The sequence below is a fragment of the Somniosus microcephalus genome, chromosome 15, assembly GCF_052327205.1.
Source record: "Somniosus microcephalus isolate GS21.2 chromosome 15, FLI_Smic_1.0, whole genome shotgun sequence".
Lineage (NCBI taxonomy): Eukaryota > Metazoa > Chordata > Chondrichthyes > Squaliformes > Somniosidae > Somniosus > Somniosus microcephalus.
In genome coordinates, this window is record NC_141001.1 from 97,238,844 (window position 1) to 97,259,608 (window position 20,765).

Consider the following 20,765-nt stretch of genomic DNA (forward strand, 5'->3'; position numbering starts at 1 on the left):
GGGAGAGCTATAATGATAGGGGAATCTATTGTAAGGGGAATAGATAGGCGTTTCTGCAGCCGCAAACGAGACTCCAGGATGATATGTTGCCTCCCTGGTGCAAGGGTCAAGGATGTCTCGGAGCGGCTACAGACCATTTTGGAAGGGGAGGGTGAACAGCCAATTGTCGTGGTGCATATAGGTACCAACAATATAGGTAAAAACCGGGGTGAGGTCCCAAAAGCTGAATATAGGGAGTTAGGAGGGGAATTTAAAAAATAGGACCTCAAAGGTAGTAATCTCAGGATTGCTACCAGTGCCACATACTAGTCAGAATAGAAATCGAAGGATATTTCAGATGAATACGTGGCTAGAGGAATGGTGCAAGGGGGAGGGATTCAAATTCCTGGGACATTGGAACCGGTTCTGGGGGAGGTGGGACCAGTACAAAACAGACGGTTTGCACCTGGGCAGGACTGGGACTGATGTCCTAGGGGGAGCTTTTGCTAGTGCTGTGGGGGAGGGCTTAAACTAAAATGGCAGGGGGTTGGGAACCTGTGCAGGGAGACAGAGGAAAGGGAAACAAAGATAGAAGCAAAAGACAGGAAGGAGAAAAGCAAAAGTGGCAGTCAGAATAATCAAGGGTTTAAATCAAACATGGCCACAGTAAATAATAATTCTAAAAGGTCTAAGAGCGTTAAAAAAACAAGCCTGAAGGCTTTGTTTCTTAATGCAAGGAGCATTCATAATAAGGTGGATGAATTAGCTGCGCAAATAGATATAAACGGATATGATATGATTGGGATTATGGAAACATGGCTCTAGGGTGACCAGGGCTGGGAACTCAATATCCAGGGGTATTCAATATTCAGGAAAGACAGGCAAAAAGGAAAAGGATGTGGGGTTGCTTTGCTGGTTAAAGAGGAGCTTAACACAATTGTAAGGAAGGATATTAGCTCTGATGATGTAGAATCTGTATGGGTAGAGCTGAGAAATAGCAAGGGACAGAAAACATTAGTGGGAGTTGTATACAGACCTCCAAACAGTAATGCGGAGGTTGGGGATGGCATTAAATGGGAAATTAGAGATGCGTGCAATAAGTGCACAGCAGTTATCATGGGTGATTTAATCTACATATAGATTGGGCTAACCAAATTAGGAACAATACTGTGGAGGAGGAATTCCTGGAGTGTATACGGGATGGTTTCCTGGACCAATATGTCAAGAAACCAACTAGAGATCAGGCCATCTTAGACTGGGTATTATGAAATGAGAATGGAATAATTAACAACCTTGTTGTGCAAGGCCCCTTGGGGCATAGCGATCATAATATGATAGAATTCTTCATTAAGATGGAGAGTGAAGTATTTGACTCAGAGACTAGGGTCCTGAATTTAAATAAAGGAAACTATGATGGTATGAGGCGCGAGTTGGGTAGGATTAATTGGGGAATCTTACTCAAAGGGTTGACGGTGGATAGGCAATGGCAAACATTTAAAGATTGCATGGATGAACTACAGAATTTGTTCATCCCTGTTTGGCATAAAAATAAAGCAAAAAATGTGAATCAACCGTGGCTAACAAGGGAAATTAAGGATAGCATAAGATCCAAGTAGAAGACATATAAATTAGCAAGTAAAAGCAGCAAATCTGATGATTGGGAGCAGTTTAGGATTCAACAAATGAGGACAAAGGGATTAATTAAGAGGGGGAAAATAGAGTATGAGAGCAAACCTGTAGAGAACATAAAAACAGACTGTAAAAGCTTCTATAGATATGTGAAGAGAAAAAGATTGGTGAAGTCAAGCATAGGGCCCTTGCAGTCAGAATCAGGGGAATTTATAATGGGGAACAAAGAAATGGCAGAACAATTAAATACATATTTTGGTTCTGTCTTCACAAAGGAGGACACAAATAACCTCCCAGCGATGTCGGGGAACATAGGGTCTAATGAGAGGGAGGAATTGAGTGAAATCAGTATTTGTAGGGAAATGGCGTTAGGGAAATTGACGGGATTGAAGGCCGATAAATCCCCAGGGCCTGATAATCTACATCCTAGGGTACTCAAGGAAGTGGCCCTAGAAATAGTAGATGCATTGCTGGTCATCTTCCAAAATTCTATAGACTCTGGCACAGTTCCCATGAATTGGAGGGTAGATAATGTTACCACACTATTCAAAAAAGGTGGTAAAGAGAAAACGGGTAAGCCTGACATTGGTAGTGGGGAAAATGCTAGAGTCCATTATAAAAGATGTAATAGCAGAGCACTTGGAAAGCAGTGACAGGATCGGACAAAGTCCACATGGATTTACAAAAGGTAAATCATGCTTGACTAATCTACTGGAATTTTTTGAGGATATAACTGGTAAAATAGATAAGGTGGATCTGGTGTATTTGGACTTTCAGAAGGCTTTCGATAAGGTCCCGCATAAGAGATTAGCGTGTAAAGTTAAGGCACATGGGATTGGGGGCAAGGTACTGACTTGGATAGAGAACTGGTTGGCAGACAGGAAGCAGAGAGTTGGAATAAACGGGTCTTTTTCCGAGTGGCAGGCAGTCACTAGTGGGGTACCGCAGGGATCGGTCCTAAGACCCCAGCTATTCACAATATATATTAATAACCTAGACGACGGAACTAGATGTAATATCTCCAAGTTTGCAGACAACACAAAGCTGGGTGGGCGTGTGTGCTGTGAGGAGGATGCCGAGAAACTCCAGTATGATTTGGACAGGTTGGGTGATTATACTGCATCTGCCCAATGTGGATAAATGCGAGGTTATCCACTTTGGTGGCAAAAACAGGAAGGCAGATTATTATCTGAACAGCAATAGATTGGGAGAAGGGGAAGTGCAATGAGATCTGGGTGTCCTTGTGCACCAGTCACTGAAGGTAATCCTGCAGGTGCAGCAGGTGGTTAAGAAGGCAAATGGTATGTTGGCCTTCGTAGCGAGAGGGTTCGAGTACAGGAACAAGGATGGTTTTGCTGCAGTTGTACAGGGCCGTGGTGAGACCACACCTTGAGTATTGTGTGCAGTTTTGGTCGCCTTATCTGAGGAAGGATGTTCTTGCCATGGAGGGAGTGCAGCGAAGATTCACCAGACTGATAGCTGGGATGGCAGAAATGACATATGAGGAGAGATTGGGTCGATTGGGCTTATGCTCGCTGGAGTTTAGAAGAATGAGAGGGGATCTCATTGAAACTTATAAAATTCTAACAGGACTAGACAGACTAGATGCAGGATGTTCCCAATGGCAGGGGAGTCCAGAACCAGGGGTCACAGTCTAAAGATAAGGGGTAAGCCATTTAGGAAATAAAAGAGGAATTTCTTCACCCAGAGAGTTGTGAACCATCCGGTGGTCGTGAAAGGCGCTATATAAATGCAAGACTCTCTTTCTTTCCTGGCCAACCATTAAAATTATAAGGGCCTCAAATCTATCTGCTGGCAGCTTTCCCTGGTGCGTTCCGCACATGCACAGCTCATACAGCCCAGGGCTAAAATCGCCTTGGAGTCCAAATGATGTCATTGGACCCCAACTTTTGAATATATAGGAGGTCCTCACCTACCTGAGATTAGCTCCTCGCATATCTCCCGACACCTCGGAATTAAATTGCTGGCAGACGGGAGTGAAGCATAGTCGGAGAGGTTAAGTGCTCTGTCTTTACCTCAACATACTCGCATGTCCCATTCTCGTCGGGCGTGAGGGGTTAAAATCGGGGCTAGGCACTTTTTTTAATGCTGAAAGTTGGCTTGAAAGAATCCGTCACAATCAGGCTTCTTCGACAGCGCCTCCCAAACCTGCGCCCTCTACCACCTCGAAGGACAAGGTTCAGCAGATGCATGAGAACACCATCAACACCAAGTTCCCATCCAAGTCACACACCATGCTGACTTGGAAATATATCGCCGATTCTTCATTGGCGCTGGGTCAAAATCCTGGAACTCCCTCCCTAACAGCACTGTGGGAGTACCTTCAGCACACGGACTGCAGCGGTGCAAGGCTGCGGCTCACCACCACCTTCTCAAGGGCAATTAGGATTGGCAATTAATGCTGGCCTCCCAGCAGCACCCACATCACAGGAATGAATTTAAAAAAAGTGTGTTTTAAGACATACTAGATTACCCAAAAAAAAGGTGTTGCAGGGAGATCAATGGGCACAACATCCATATTGGGGCTGCACCCTCCATGATGCCACCAATCATATCTGCAGGTCATGGCACAGTGACCTGGGACTAACCATAGATGCATTGGCTCCACACTCTTTAGATCAGCACTTGCCGATCTGTTGCACAACTACCTGTAGCCAACCCAGGAATAGCACCGTCAGTGGCAAGCAAGGTTACCAGCACACACTCAACGATTCCGTCTTCACCACCTTCCACTCTGTCAGAGCGATCATCTGCACAAACAGCTAATGTTCTGCTCACAGCTGTATGGAAAGAGTGACGCATGCATCAGTCAGCATAGCTTACTGTTTCATCTCTTTTGGTACTGGCAGCAGGGTGTGAACAGGTTGCCCATGCCCACAGTCGCCCCTCTGCAGCTTTTTCTCAAGTACTTCATTGCCTCTGTAAAGTGTTCTGGGATGTCCGGAGGTTGTGAAAGGCACTATACAGATGCAAGTTCTTTCTTTTTACAGAGGTCCAGCAGTAAGTGTGCAATAGTTTACCCAGCGACACTTTGTGGCATGCACACTTGGACCATGTCCCTGGTAAATGGCAGTGATGGGTCGTCTTGGCAGCTTCCTGAATGATCGCTATCTTTTTCCTCACATCTGTTCCCAGGTCTTGCAGGCTGTGCACTTACCTCTTGCTAGCTGTCTTGCAGTGCTGTACTCTGGGGAGTGTGTCAAACAGGGCAACCGTTCTCAATACCCACTTCATGCAGCAATACATGCACCAAGCCCGCCGTCAAACCTGGGAGTTCAGGAGCTGCAACACTCCGTCCCCTGGCTGTACACTCCATTTCCTGCCTCCACATATATTTTGTCTGCCACAGGCTTTTACCACATACAACCTTTATAAAGGCCTTTTAATTGTGACATTTAATATAGCCTTTATAAAAGCTTTTTGAAAATTACCTTTCCTTTCATCAGTATATTCTTTTTAAAGGCTTTCCAAAGTGAGCACATTCCTTTTGATTTTCCCAGCCTTTCACAGGGCTATGGGGTAAGAGCAGGGGAGAGACTAATTGGATAGCTTTCAGAGAGCCGGCACAGGCACGATGGGCCGAATGGCCTCCTCCTGTGCTGTAACATTCTATGATTCTTTAAGGATTGCTGTCACATGATTTCTTGCCCTGTCCCTATCCTTCTATTGGGCCTGGAACCGAGTTCACCTGCATAAATCTGAATATGTTAAATCGATTGACCAACCTACGTTACTAAAAAGGAAACAGATTATCTGGTCATTATCACACTGCTGTTTGTGGGAGCTTGCTGTGTGAAAATTAGCTGCTGCATTTCCTACATTACAACAGTGACTGCACTTCAAAAAGTACTTCATTGGCTGTAAAGCGCTTTAGGACGTCCGGTGGTCGTGAAAGGCGCTACATAAATGCAAGTTCTTTCTTTATGAGACATCCCATGAGACCAGTGCTTGGCTAAAGCAGTGGGTGTAGCAATAGCTGAACTCCAATCCCACTAGATCTGGAACATCCCCCTTTTCAAGGTCTTCAATCCTGATATTCACTTTTGCAACTTCCCCTCCGGTCCCATCCTCAAATTTTAGTGACAACTCTGCAATCGAGTTTTCAATCACAGCACCACCTGTAAAATGGAGATGTCTGGACCAGTGAATGATGGTATCACACAATTAAAAACAAAAAAACTGAACGGGTTGCCTTGCCATGGTTAAATGTTTTGATTCTTTCTAGTCAGGTACAAAGCGAGTGTGTTATACATTTATTCATTTATACATTCTGAATAAACAAAGTTGTGTCATTTAAAAGGCAAACATGGTCTTACAAGAAACAATCTGCTGAAACTGTAAACCAGCAACATTGAGTATCAGTAAAATATCTGCAATGAAGCTATCATTCTGGAACAGGAGAGGGAAAACCAGAATGGGTGCAAAAATAGGTTTACAAAAATACACTACAAATAATAATAAAAGCTATTACTAACTAGTACATTACATTTTCTCAAAGTTCCTTCATTGAAACAAAACTGTTCTTTTTAAATATACATATAACTGTAGCTTAGCCAATACTCAGTAGATACTTGGACTCGTTTTCTGGAGTGTTTCCTCCAGGCATTTGCAGCTGTTAAAGTCAAAAACACTCAGGATAGCTGCTTGGATTAGGTGAAACACTTAAACCCAACAGAATACACAAAGTAGGGTAATACTGCTCTGTACAGGTACTGTAAACATACTGTATATGGCTTATTGAATTTTTGACATAAAAGGTACATCTTCCCTCTGTTTGAAGTTCAAAGAACAGTTATTTTACTAAACCGCAGAACATAAGAAATAGAAGGAGTAGGCCATTTGGTCCTTCGCGCCTGCTCCACCATTCAATAAGATCATGGCTGATCACAGAATCACAGAAACCCCACAGTGCAGATAGAGGCCATATCGGCCCATCGAGCCTGCACCAACACATATCCCACCCTATCCCTGTAACCCCACGTATTTAATCCCCCTAACACCAAGGGTCAATTTATCATAGCCAATCAACCTAACCCGCACATCTTTGGACTGTGGGAGGAAACCGGAGCAAACCCACGCAAACACGGGGAGAATGTGCAAACCTCCACTTTCCCGCATTATCCCCATAACCCTTGATATTCAAAAATCTATCGATCGGTCTTGAATATACTCAACAACTGAGCTTTCACAACGTTCTAGGGTAGAGAATTCCAAAGATTCACCACAATCCGACTGAAGAAATTTCTTCTCATCTCAGTCCGAAATGGCTGATCCCTCATTCTGAGACTGTGACCCCTGGTTTTAGACTCCCCAGCCAGGGGAAACATCCTCCCTGCATCTACCCTGTTTCAATGAGATCACCTCTCATTCTTCTAAACTCTAGAGAATATAGGCCTAATCTACTCAATCTCTCCTCATAGGACAATCCCCCCATCCCAGGAATCAGTCTGGTGAACCTTCGTTGCACTCCCTCTATGGCAAGTATATCCTTCCTTAGGTAAGACAACCAAAACTGTACACAATACTCCAGGTGTGGTCTCACCAGGGCCCTATATAATTGCAGTAAGACGTCTTTATTCTTATACTCAAATCCTCTTGTAATAAAGGCCAACATACCATTTGCTTTCCTAATTGCTTGCTGTACCTGCATGTTAACTTTCAGTGATTCGTGTACAAGGACACCCAGGTCCCTCTGAACACCAACATTTCCTAATCTCTCACCATTTAAACTGTTAGAAACAAGCAACAGTTTAGTAAAACAATTGCTGTTTAACCTTACGCAAAGAGGGATAAATGTACTGAAACATCTTCAGAAAAATAATCTTACAGTTGGGGAAAAGGCTAGGTGTAGTGGCTGTAATGTCGAGATGGGAAAGGTTTTTAAACAGTGTATCGTATTCATGTGAATATTTCTATGTTCCTTGAGGTTTCCTTTGAAGGCACCTGTGTTTACTTATTTTTTTTTTAATGATTTAAATGTGTTGATGTTAAGTTACTGCTGACGTCATTACTAGTAGTTCCGTGTCCTGGTTTGAACTAAATTATTTTCTTACAAGATTAGATACGAACATATTTAATATTTACAGCGGTTATGAAAGTATTATAAGCAATGCATGCTTTTGTCTCACCGTTAACAGTACCCAACTGCTTAAACCTTCTTGGAATCTTGTGGCTTTAGTGTGTTTTAATTTTCACTTCTAATTCTGCAGGTCTGAACATGCATCAATACTTGATTATTCCTATAGTGCAAATGCTTAGAAATATTGGATAATATTTGTAGATTAAAAGAGTCTTGATCGACTTCCCTACAGACTCGTAGCAGATACAAGGGAAGGCACTTGCCCAGAAAAACCATGCTCAATTAGAATTTACCACTTACTTTATTGCACCCCCCCCCCCCCAACCAATTTCTCGGATTGACCAGTAACCCTACTAACTAGAATGAAGTGTGAAGCTAATGAGTACCTCCCATGCAGTAAGGAAAGCATGGGTTGGTTGACAGGAAAACTCATTGACATTTGGTCTAGATTTAGCACCCAAGGACAGTAACCAGCACATCCCCACATCACCAAATGACTTTCTTTAAATGGCGGTGGCTCTTGAGAAGAGTCTAAAATAGGTGCCAGCACAACAGAAAGATTTGGAGCTGAAATACAACAACCATGAGGCAAGTCTGCACCAGGCTAGTGGCAGATATCCAACCACATCTGCTGTGGACTGTGGTTTTGCTGCACTGGAATTTTAGTCAGTCAACTACTTGACTTCTCACAATTTAGCAGCAAGATGTTTTCGATACTCCGACGCTACTGCGCATTTGGACTCCTGTGCATTGTAAAATTCTCATTTTGCTCCATTCCTTTGGCTTTAAGTTTCCATGTTAATGAACTGATAGTGTACATAGAAATAGAAATACAATAAAATAAAAATCACTTTGATTACATTGTGGTAAACAGTAGTGGTTTCTAGCTATTTTACAGATTTGTTTTACAAAAGTCTCTTACAGTATTTCTGAGCTTTCATTCACCAGTCACAAATTCATGTTATTTTAATTGGTCAATTGAACAATTAAAAAAAAAAAAGATTCACAATTTTTTTTTCAAACCCTATGCCGTCCAAGTCAGATCAAAAAAACACTCTTTCAAATGAATGACCAGCAGTGTACAATAACCAGGTAAAAACCATAGCTTTAAAACTGAATGTCAGAACCTCTGGAACTCAGTGATGATACAAGTGTGAAGGAGCGCAACTAAAGTAGATACTAAAACGGCCGCTAGTCTGAAAAACTGGACAGCAAAAAGTTAACTAACAGGCCCACAATTAAGAGTTAGTCAGTAGTGTACCGGGCAACCAAATGAAGCAACCTTTGCCAATTCTCTGTAATGACCCATTACGTTTCATATTTGAGTTCAACTCATGTTACTAATGGGGTTTCTTCGAGTGCAACAATGCTACCAGCACAGTCCTCTGGCTGATGTCCAGAGTGTAACCTTCATTTGCAAGATGTTAACTCAGCTTGAAGAAGAGCAACCACAGTTTCAGCTGCAACAACAATTTTCCATCCTTTTTCACAGTACCATGTTCCTACTCCACAATGCTACCCAAAGGTCTTTCTTCATAAAATTACATCCATACGGAGTCTTCATCTTTTGCAACCATTTGTAAAATAACAAAAAAGTAAAATATTGCTCTAACTGTTTGGGAGAAAAAGTCGGAACAGCCAAAGTAAGCAGTGAAATTATTGAATTCTCAGTCGTGTGATTGAACTTCTCAGGAGGCTGCCGTTAATCTTGCCCAGGTGCTGGAATCTCTTTCAAACAGCCATCATTAAAAAGTAGGAAAATCTAGGGCAAGACGACGGGCACACAGCCTCGCAGGCTACATCCAGCAAAGTGAGCTCCATTATATGGGCCTTGAAGCCCCAGGACAGTGGGTTTTCACTCACATGCTTGTGCGCATAAGTTTGTTCTACTGCTGGCTTCAGCTGTTCTTGCTTCCCAGGCCAGAAGGATTGAGAAAGATGGCTCCCCGACTGGTGGATTTAGATCAAGTGGGGGCAGGTTTTAAAGCAACGTTTATTAATCCTCTGGACCTGGGAAATTCAAAACTCTGCAACGGACGGCAGAAGAAATGCCAACTTCAGAGGGTGAACATGGGTGGAGAATGCAGAGAGGGCAGTGGCAGAGATGGGGTGGAGAAGGCTCTGGTCAATATGAGGTCGAATATACTTTCAGGTCTGCAGTCGAACCATCTGAAAATCTGTTCAAATGACGGGCAAGTGACATTTTCAATCGCTCGTTTTTGATGGTATCCCGTATTAGCAAAAGAGGCCAGACTAAATCTCCCCACCCCGCCCACCCATGTCCTGCGAATTTTGCAGTGAACATGGGGCAGCGATGGCAGAAACTTGCTTGGGGAACACCATCCACTGCATCACCCCCCCCCCCATCCCCCCAATCTTGCTACAAAACGCGCAAATTATATCTAAAGTAGGGAAACAGGTCCTCCACTATTTCCTGCCACTTGTCCTGTTGCAGCACAGGATGCCCAGGGCCAGCATCATTGAAAGGTTGGCGGATGGGCGAAAAGCACAGTGCCAGCTGCGGGGCCGTGAGCTAGGAGTCGCCAAAGGTCACCATTCACAGGCCTCGCAAGACAGAAGTGAATGTTTTTGAAACTTGCAGTTTTAACCAGCAGCTCTGAGGCAGTCGTCAACCAAATGCTGCGGCCCGTCACTCGGCAAAGCTCCCCGTAATGACCCTCAGCTGGAAATTCTGCTGATCATGAGGGCATCGCTGTGGTGGGTAGACGTGCTATCCCACTGGCGGTGCCCTCCCTACATTGAAAACTACAGGCCTGGATTGTTCAGCAGATGCCTGGGTTTGCCCTTTAAGTCTGGTTCTCTAGTCTCCTGAACAGCCATTTTCCATGAATACCGTCTTCACTGCAATCTAAAGGTTTTAAAATTAAAACCATATTAATTTTTTTTTTTTTTTTTTATAAATAGAATCTTGTATTTGGTATGCCAATGACCTGATGTCACTCAGTTTTTTTTTTAAAAAAAGGTACGTGCATTGGGATTTTTATTTAATTTAAATCAGGAACGAAACAAACAAATATTTCCATTAAGTGATTGTGTCACAGGAAATCAGAAATGTAAGGGTATTAATGCGTGCTCCTGGAGTGGAGCCTTATTGCTGGCAGCTCATATCAGGAAAGTGTGTGTGTAGCCCACGATTTTCCATTTATTAAAATTATTAATCCCAGGAGTGCGCAATCGGAAAATTTATCCTATACTTTTCACGCACGCCCCATTCACTGGTTGCAGCACATGGAGCTGGCCCCTGCTCCGTAAGACCAGAACCCCTCCTAATCTAGTGGACTGCTTCTTGTTCAAGGTACTACTCCTTCCATTTCTAGAAGTAAGTAACAGGCAAACCAGAAATGTCTTTGACGTATTAGCAGAGAGGTAAATTTCATCGGCCGCATGGTGACCCTCCAGTTGGGGTACCTCCCCCACCCATGGGCTGCTTCAGTGACATCACTAACGGAGGGACTCCCTGTCCATCCCTAGGTTGAATAGGAAACAGTGGGTGGGAAATGGCACAACTGCAGACCAGTCTGCAAACCTCACTGGGAGGGCCCAACCTCGAGAAACCATGCTCCAGATCGGGACATCTGTGATTAGAACAAAAAGTACTCACTCTGGACTTATGCTGCGCTTTAAACACCCACCTGTTTAATGGCTGGAGGTTTTATTGCAATTTCCAAGAGCACATTTTGATTCTAAATAAATGTTACAGTTCCTTACTTGTCAGCTGAAATCATTGCATGGTCCGATGCTGAAAAGGAGACATAAGAATAAAGAGATGTTTTGTGTTTAGCTCTAGCCATAGAGGTACTTACAAGAAACTGATGGCTTTTCTATCCTGCACTTACAAAAAGATCACAAGGATTGCTCGGAACTGTATCCTTCATGGACAAAGCTTTTCTTGCAGCCATTTCTCCAGAAATTACACATGTGGCGGGTTACGAAAGATCAGTAGTTATTTACTTGGGCACTGGCATCTAGCAGTGGTTTCCATTCTGGGATTAGGGGACACGACCTTTACTTCAGGTATTATCTTGCGCAAATTTGGTTGAATTCTGCCATGGTATCACAAGCTGCAGGTCATGTCGCCGTGCTGGTGAATACGTGCAGAAAGCAGACAAAAGAGACAAGGCAAGAAATACAAAAAGAGACAAGAGACAGAAAGAAAGGAGAGCAAGAAAAGACACGAGGCCGAGAGAAAGAAAAGAAATAGGATCAAGTGAATGACTAAAGGAGTGAAACCAAGAAATGGAGCGATACTGCACCCAATCCGAGGTTTGTATTGGTTCTCATTCTAGATTAGATACAGCGGTAATGTTGAAATATATTTTTAACTAACTGTTTGCTGCATCTCAACATCCTTCTTGCAGATCCTGCATGTGAACTCTTCAATGCACTTAGCGTGGATACATTTTGGAAGGTTTAACAGTCAGGCTCTTCTGGGCAATAGAAATGTTCTTCCGCCACAACAGAACGGCAAGTTAGGAAGACGACAGAAACCGTTAACAGCCAGATGAGGAAACTGCTCTGACAGAAGCCCCAATATCAGGTCGCACTGAAAGCGATAGCTCACCGAGTCTGCAGCAGGACATAGATTAATATCTGAATCAGTGGCAGCGACGTCCCGATTGCTGGAGCTAAATCCCATGCCACCATGGCAGGTTGTTCCAAGAATCAAATCGATTGGGTTTTTGTTCTCCCCAAACAAAAAAAAAAAGTCCTTGCTTGGCACATATTCAACCTGCCACTGCTTGGACTATAACTGCTCACTCAGCAGCTCCACTTTCTCTGCCTGCACCGAGACCTCCTTATTCACCGCGCAGCTCCCCTTGCCGGCAAGCATCTCTCTCAGTTTGTTGAGCTCATACTCGTGCAGAATCTTTTGCGTTAAATACTTCTCCCGTTTTATTCGATCTTTCACCTCGCTGGGAATATCCGGAATTAGTGCAGCGATCGCAAACTTCACCAGGAAGACAACATGCTGGAGTGAAACAGGAAAAAAAAAAGATCCCTCGTCACGGTACCAAGTACACAGATTTAAGAACAGAGCGCATTGGGATGTCATGACAGAAGCCCGATAGAATGACGTTCAACCTGGGGGCTCAGGAGATATAGGGGGAAAAATTGGGTTGCTTTACGCCTCCCGTTAGCGCCCCAAGAGGGTGCCAACGAGGCGCAAAGCAACTAGCACCCGGGCATGGCGCGCCCACGAAATTCAGCGGGAGGTTAGCGGCGGCGCTATCCGGTAGCACCCTGCGGTGCCGCGTCGCTGGCGACGACGTCATCGCCGTGTGCAGCGCCCCGGCCGCAATCTTTGGGCGCGCCCCCTGACTTACTGCCGGACGCTATGTTCGATGGGGTCAGGGGGCCTACCTGCGGCCCGGGAGGCACAATTAAAAGGCGAGGTGCGGGGCGGCCATTTTTTATGCTGGCTGCCTGACAGCACCTGCCTGCGCTCCCATCCCTGGCCTCTTGAACAGCACCCCCGCCCCCGACCCTCGGAGTGCCAGCTGCGCTCCAAGAGCCTGGCACTTCGAGTGCCGGGCTCTTTTGCCAGCACTCCCGATCCCTGGGGGCCCAGCTGGGCCCCAGGTCGCGCTGCGCAAGGCCCCTCCCCTTTAAGAAGGGGAGGAAGGCCTGCAATACCGCGGTGCAACGTGCCGCAGTGCCCGCACGTTAACACCGTGATATTGACTCGCAGTGCCCCCAAGAGGGATGCGGGGCGCTTCCAGTAGCGCCCCGCTTCCCTCTTGGGGCGCAACCATTCAATTTCCGGCACGGAGGCGCTAATTTTTCCGAGGCGTTAAAAGTGACACCCCGGCAAAGTTAGTGCCCCATTTCAATTTTTGGCCCATAAAGTTTCTGAATCTGGTTTATCCTCGGCATTAGTAATTCCATTCCTGAAAAATACATAAAATACTAAGAAAGAAATAAGAGCGAGCTTGCATTTGTATAGTGACTTTCACTGCCTCAGGATGTCCCAAGCAATTCACAGCCAACTACACTTGTGTTGAAGTGTAGTCACTATTGTAAGGTAGGGCTGCGGTAGCCAATGTGCGCACAGCAAGGTCCCACAAACAACAATGAAACAAATGACCAGATAATCTGTCTTTTTTGAGCTGATGTTGATTTGGATAAATGTTGGCCAGGAGAAGTCCCTTGTTCTTCTGATAGTGCCATGCGATCTTTTACCTCCACCCGAGAGGGCAGAAAGGACCTTGATTTAACGCCTCAGTTAAAGACAGCACCTCCGACAGTGTAGCACTGTGAAGCGCTTTGGGATAGCCCAAGAATGTGAAACACACTGTATAAACGCAAATCCTGTCATTCCTTTCTATATTGTTGACCTCAAGATTGGGAGGTTGTTCAAAGGTTGTTCAAAGGTGGCATAGTGGTTAGCACTGTTGCCTCACAGCGCCAGGGACCTGGGTTCGAATCCGGCCTCGGGTGACTGTGCAAACTCCACACAGACATTCTCCCCGTGTTTGCGTGGGTTTCCTCCGGGTGCTCCGGTTTCCTCCCACAGTCCAAAGATGTGCGGGTTAGGTTGATTGGCTATGATAAATTGACCCTTAGTGTTAGGGGGTTTATATATGTGCGTTGGTGTCGGGGTTACGGGGATCGGGTGGGATATGTGTCGGTGCAGGCTCGATGGGCCGAAATGGCCTCTATCTGCATTGTGGGGTTTCTGTGAAAAGGGAATTCTTCACCTAATCTACCCTGGCGGGAGTGGTTTACACTGCAGCCTATTAAGCTGGAGTCACTTACACGAACAAACAGATCAGGTTGAAGATGCTCTAAAGATCTTAGCCCTAACTTAATGAGGCTCCACTGAGGGGTGCACAGCCTAACTGGGGCACGAGTGGGGTTGCAGAATGCAGTTTCCAGGCAGTCGAGCGTGCTTCACAAAGTGCTGAACTTCGTGGCGAAGTAAATGGCCATGTTGGTGACTCAAGCAAGACTCATTTAAAGGGTTCAGGCATATTTTAATTGGTCCCACGCCAGACTCTGCGGTGTTCCTGCTGCCTCCTTTGCCTGCACCAAGCGGGACACAGCAGAGTGCGTGCATGGCCTGGCTTGCGGGAGCTGGCCTCCTATAAAAAGGCGAGTACCAGGGTGGACTTTCTGCCGCACTAATCACTTGACCTTGGGTGGGGCGGGGCAGCTGTGGTCGGGAGAGCCGTTTCCTCCAGTAAGCCGGGGTCCAGCAGCCCTGCTTGGAATTTCCCTCCGGAAAGCGCTGGCAGATACCCGACACCTCCGCCTGCCTAAAGGCGGCCAATCGCACAAGGCGGGAAAGTTAAACCTGCCGACCTTGGTCCTCGGCCAGGTTACACTGCGGCAGTAAGTCCAGCCCATCCGAGGCGGGCAACCAAGTGGGGAGCGCAAATTACCGTCAGCAAGGTGTAAATGACCCAAATTCGCTCCAAATTAGAAAATACAACCCCCATCACTTTTTCAAATGTTTAACAAGGCTTTAACGGCACACTTTTCAGTCACTTGCATTTCAGAATCGGAGATTGAAGTACAGGAGCAGGTTTTTTAATAATACCTCCAAGATGATGATGAATGCCATTTTTGCAGCCAGAATGTGCCAGAACTGCATGGTGTGCTGGTATTCTAATCGGTGTCCCGATGGGTAACGGTAGTCCTTGTATCTGCAAAATTGAAAAGGAATCGGACGGTAACATGTGCAAAGAAGAAAATGCAATTCGGATTGGTATAATTTACGTTAAAACTTTTCTCAACAAGGGCACATAGATCTAAACTCTAAAATCAAAGCAACTCAGAGGCTAAGAACTTGTTTGCAGATTAGGGGGTTTTGTTGCAGCTTTTGGTACTGGGGACCTCACAGTTTAGCTGACTTTTCACCGACTTTACGGTCTGTCTCATCGATAAAGCTCTTCACGCGACTGCTAACCGTCTCAAGATGAAGTTCGTTGAATACAAAGCAGATTTTTAAAAGATTATAAATGAGGCAATGACATAAGAATTAAGGTTTTTTCAACATGGAGATCTAGTTGTGTCCTTCACTAGTTCCTGTTAAAGAATGTCCTGAGCAAGCTGGGCCCATGCCCAAGTATTTATACTCTCCCTGGACAGTGCCACCAGCAGGCCGCCCAGTATTACTTCATAAGTCATTTCCCATGAATGACAAGATTCATGTCAGTAGACACCTCCCTGTTGATACCAGGGAGGCAAGAGGTGCTGCAGCTGCATCTAAATATGCTGCCTCTATCCAAAATGTTGCGTTAGTCAGGGAACAACCAATGCATTTTTCCTATAACCTGTCTATAAACCAGTGGTGAGGCCTTAACATACCACTTTACTTGCCTGTGGCGTTCACTTGTGGACCCTATCTACACAGAGCTCTGCCTCTTGTCTGCAGAAACAACTATGCAGAGTTAGCCAGCTCCTTGTTGCTTTTGGGTTGTTGGAACGCACCGTTTGTTAACTGAAAAACTCTAGGTTGCCCATTGCCAGCGCAGTGCAATTCCTCCCAGTCTTTCCATGCTGCAAACTACCACCAGTGCCCAGTGTGCAAAAGCTCTGCCTCCAACTGTGCAGTTGTCATACAAAAGAATTAAAATGAAAACAGAAAATGCTGGAAACACTCAGCAGGGCAGGCAGCATCTGTGGAGAGAGAACCAGAGGTAACGTTAGGGTCCTCGACCTGAAATGTTAACTCGGTTTCTCTCTCCACAGATGCTGCCTGCCCTGCTGAGTGTTTCCAGCATTTTCTGTTTTTATTTCAGATTTCCAGCATCCGCGGTATTTTGCTTTTGTAAAAGAATTAAAATGTCTGACGGGTCATGTAAAAAATACATTTATTATATTTTAAAACAGCATTGGTGATCTGTTTACCTGGGAAAGAAACTTGAAATGTTTGTTAAATTCTCACCTGCAATCCGTGATTTCAACACCTTGATAGGATGATGTTAATGGTGGGACTTTTAAAACATAAGTGTTGGAGATTGACAGACTGTCGTTTATATATCCTTTCATCGGTAGCTGATCGTTTGTAGAATATGCATATTTGTACACTAAACGGGGGATCATATCCGAGGTAAACGCCACAATGAAAGCCTAAAAGAATTTGAAAGGAGAAGTCGCTTACTGTAGCAATTCTGTTTTTCTACATAAATATATCTTTATACAGGGCTGGTGCCGAGTACGTCAATGGAAAGCTGGAAACTTCATTCTACTGTTCCCGGATGATTTCATGCAACACTTCCAAAATGTAACTTAGTGCAAAGAGAAAGAAAATCTAAACAAAAAATGATTCTATAATAAAAAGAGTGAGTTGAAATCCACCCTTGTCCCAACATCTAGTTATGGATACAAATCAGTCTTCTGGAATGTTTCTTTAGGAGAATTGGCCATTTCTCTTTTGGGTCCACTTTTCGTCCAGTTCTCTGTTGATTAATCTGGTTTTTCGCCTCTCCCAGGAGATCACATGGTTTCGGGTGGGGTGGGGAGTGTATGTATTGTGATGCACAAGGTATCACAGTTGAGAGACAGAGGCTGGATGGACCAGAGGGACTTTTCCTGTCCGCCATTGTTTGTATGGGGATCGGGCGGGAAGGTGGAGTTGAGGTAGAAGATCAACCATGATTATGTTGAATGGTGGAGCAGGCTCGAGGGGCCGTATGCCCTACTCCTGCTCCTAATTCTTATGTATGTTCGTATTGAACACCCTTTACAGAGTGCTAGTCCGACTAAGTCCTGTACTAATGTGAGTTAGTATAGCTCTGCTGGACACCAACAATCTACCAGAGTTCTACAGTATGCAATACAGAGAAATATCCAGCTCCTCACCCATTGGGAAGTACCCAGTCCACAGTTTTCTGGTCTGGATGCAGGGTGGCCATGTTTCTTGCCACGAGCAAAGACCTTGAACATCTATCCTCCCAGGTGTATTTTGCATTAAAAATTCATGGTACGACAGACATATATGAAGCAGAACACTTACATTTGTAACCACAGAAAAAATGGCCACACCGTTCAGGATCTGATGCCATATTCCTATACTGTGGGCCTTTGCTGCCATTGGTCTCCTGTACTGTGTGATAAATTTCCAGGCATCCACGCGGATCTCTATAATGTTGTTCAGCAGAGCAAGAACAGGAGCCAGAGGAAAGGAGGCCACGAAGAGAGTGACGAATCCAAACTGGATGACTGTAACATGAACAGCAGATAACACAACTAACCAACTGGAATCCTTCTCAATGCCCTTTGCCGCTTTCAAACAACGGCCATCTTCAATCGCTTACTACTCGAAGGCAAGATGGCTTTCAACTTTGAAGCCAGAATTACAGAAAAGTATAGGACTATTGAAACTTCCTTCATTTACACTATTTATTGAACAAATTATTGTTTTTTTAAATGCATAATTGTGGAGGAAGAATGCCATTAAATTAGGATTTTAAAACAATTGCTTTTCATAAAATTAGAGCAACAAAATGGCTGCCCAAACCAAATAAAATCTGATCGCAAATATTCTGTCTTTACCATGCTCTACTATATTTCTCTTTCAATTCAATCTAACTTCCCCTTTTTGTTCTCAGACCATTTTACCTTAACTATTAGTTGCATTTCTTTCCATATACTTTCTTCCCTCCACTTGTACCACTTCTAATCAGTGTTATGAGTGAGAAAGGATACGATTTGTTACTACAAAGTTCAGTGAGATAAACCACTAATAACAGCAGGATTTGAAGATAGTTATATGGGTTATCCCAGTTACATTTGAAAACATGCTTGCAATAGTTTCCTGCTTAATGGACACAACACGAAACAAGGAACAAAGCAAATTTAACAGAGTAAATCTTAGTATTTCAGATTCTTCAGTTCAACACTCTAATTTAATCACATCTAATCTTGAGTTCAGAATTTATGGGGCGATGGAGCATGGCAGGTTGGCACGTCGGAAGCTGAAACCTGCCACACTGCAGGACTCGAAGGTGCAGGCCAACACTTTGATATTGTGCAATAGCTTCTCCAATCAACCATCCATCGGGAGATGTGCCAAATGGAAAACAAGCAGCTCTCCACAGGGAGGCAGGAAGGAGGGGATAGTTGGAGCAGGAGTCACTGTGGACGCATGCTAATAGTCAACAACACAGCAGCACTGGCAAAATCTTCGGAATAGATCCCCCCGTCTGCCTCCTTGGGCCATGATATTGTGCATCCCGCAGGGAAATTTAAGAGTGGTGAGAAAACAAAACATTTTGTTGAAATTTGGGAGCTGACCCAACATGGGATTGCATATCGTCACCCTGTAAAAGAAAGGCACTTGGCAACAGGTTCGATGGTGGCTGAAATTCACTGATGGGCCTAGAAAAGTTAGGAATCAGTTCAACATCGGGAGCTCTTCTCCCCTTGTTCTCGACTTGATAAAGATGATATTGGCCATTTATTCCGCTCACCCATTTCCAGATATTCATAGAAGAGGCCAAGCTGGCCCATGTCCTGCAAGTCATGGTCCTGCTCCCAGCGGGAATACAGCCTCTCTGGATGATGCCTGGCATTCCGACTCACCCACCAGTTTTTCAACCAGCTGCAGAAATAGCACAAAAGAAATGACGGTCATAGTCCCTTGGGGTGACAGTTTACCTGTTCCTGTGGCGTGGTCACAACTCTTGTTTTAGGGAAGCATCGGGGTACCACAGTCTGGATCGTCTCTGCAAGACCTGGCAAAATGGTCCAGTAGCCACACTGGATAATTAGCTTACCTGATCACCTGGCCCTGTCTCCAAGGGTTACATACTGACACTCCCATGGTCAGAGTCTCAAGTTTGCTTATTAACCATCAAAACTAATAATGAAAGTAGGATCTGTATTCAGGAAGCAAGAGACAGGCATATATACAAATTAGTTGTGTTACTAACTCCTCCACAGGAAGTGTTAGGGAGGACCAGGGAACACAAGTTTAAACTTGGTAAGCAGTAGGAATAGACCGGATGTTGGGAGGTTCTTCTTTTCCCAGAGATTAGTGAGCCTCTAGTGCCGGCTGGTGCGGACTCACGGCATTGCCTTCAAGAGGGAGCTGGACTGGTTCTTGACTGGGGCAGAGATCAGACTCTATAGAAAGTAAGTGTCCTCATAGGTAACACTTGGTTCATGTGATCCTCCTGGACTGGTTTTGATTGCAAAATTCCTCTCCTACTCCCTCAGGCAGAGTACTTTTTTGTGTTATTAGTCCTGGGTTTTTCCTCTGTTGTTTTTGCCTTGACCAGGAAATTACATGGCTGGAGTGCGGGGGGGGGGGGGGGGGGGGGAACAATGAGATGAAGGGGAGGAAGTGTCTAGACATGATGCTCCAACAATCATGGTGTGGGGCAGGCTCGAGGGACCAGCTGGTCTTCTCCTGCCTGGCAATTTTGTATATTGCATGTGGGCCAAGGTTCCCCTCAGCTCTTTCGAGGCACAGTCATGTTCCTCATTGCCACTGATTGAAAAGTTACAGATGTTTTAATTCATGACATTTCTTCACAGGGTTGTGAATCTTTGGAATTCTCTACCTCAGAGGGAGGTAGATGCTCAGTCATTGAGTAAATTCCCAAGACCGAGATCAATAGATTTTTGTGCACTAAGGGAATCAAGGCATATGGGGATAGGGCGGGAAAGTCGAGTTGAGGTAGAAGATCAGCAATGATCTTATTCCTGCTCCTATTTCTTATATTCTTATGATGAAACCTTAATCCAGACACGCTCACAGAGTTAGAAACAGAAGTGATTTTATAGCACATATTGACAACTGTTGTACAGACAAGACAGCTCACCATTGATGTTGCTTGCAGTGTCTGCCAACACATTTCCTTTACAATAACTAACGGCAGGGATTGAGAAATGTACTTACGGCAAAAGTGACTCCTGAAAATTGCCCCAGATTTGCTTGCCAGCCATAATGATGGTGAGCTGGGTAGTCAGTTCGATGAGACAGCCGCCCGGGTCACACTGTGGGAAGTGGCCAGAAAGAGGTCAAATGCAATAAAGATGAAACTAAATACGTGAAGGTTTTACACCTGCAAACCCCTCAGAAGGT

The 20,765-nt window shown here is 44.8% G+C and overlaps 1 protein-coding gene across 10 annotated transcripts in view; it reads right to left on the reverse strand.

Moving 5' to 3' along the window:
• Window positions 1-5,869: 5,869 nt before the first annotated feature.
• The window catches only part of ano5a (anoctamin 5a), a 212,578-nt gene continuing 197,682 nt past the window's right edge, over window positions 5,870-20,765 (reverse strand). For all 10 annotated transcript variants that reach the window (XM_086008150.1, XM_086008149.1, XM_086008148.1 and 7 more), the window contains 6 exons: window positions 20,580-20,677; window positions 19,147-19,277; window positions 17,691-17,896; window positions 16,620-16,804; window positions 15,270-15,375; window positions 5,870-12,698 (listed from right to left, as the gene is read on the reverse strand). In XM_086008150.1, the coding sequence (XP_085864276.1) occupies window positions 12,474-12,698; window positions 15,270-15,375; window positions 16,620-16,804; window positions 17,691-17,896; window positions 19,147-19,277; window positions 20,580-20,677 (951 nt within the window). In that variant the 3' untranslated portion in view covers window positions 5,870-12,473. The remainder of the gene's footprint in view (window positions 12,699-15,269; window positions 15,376-16,619; window positions 16,805-17,690; window positions 17,897-19,146; window positions 19,278-20,579; window positions 20,678-20,765) is intronic.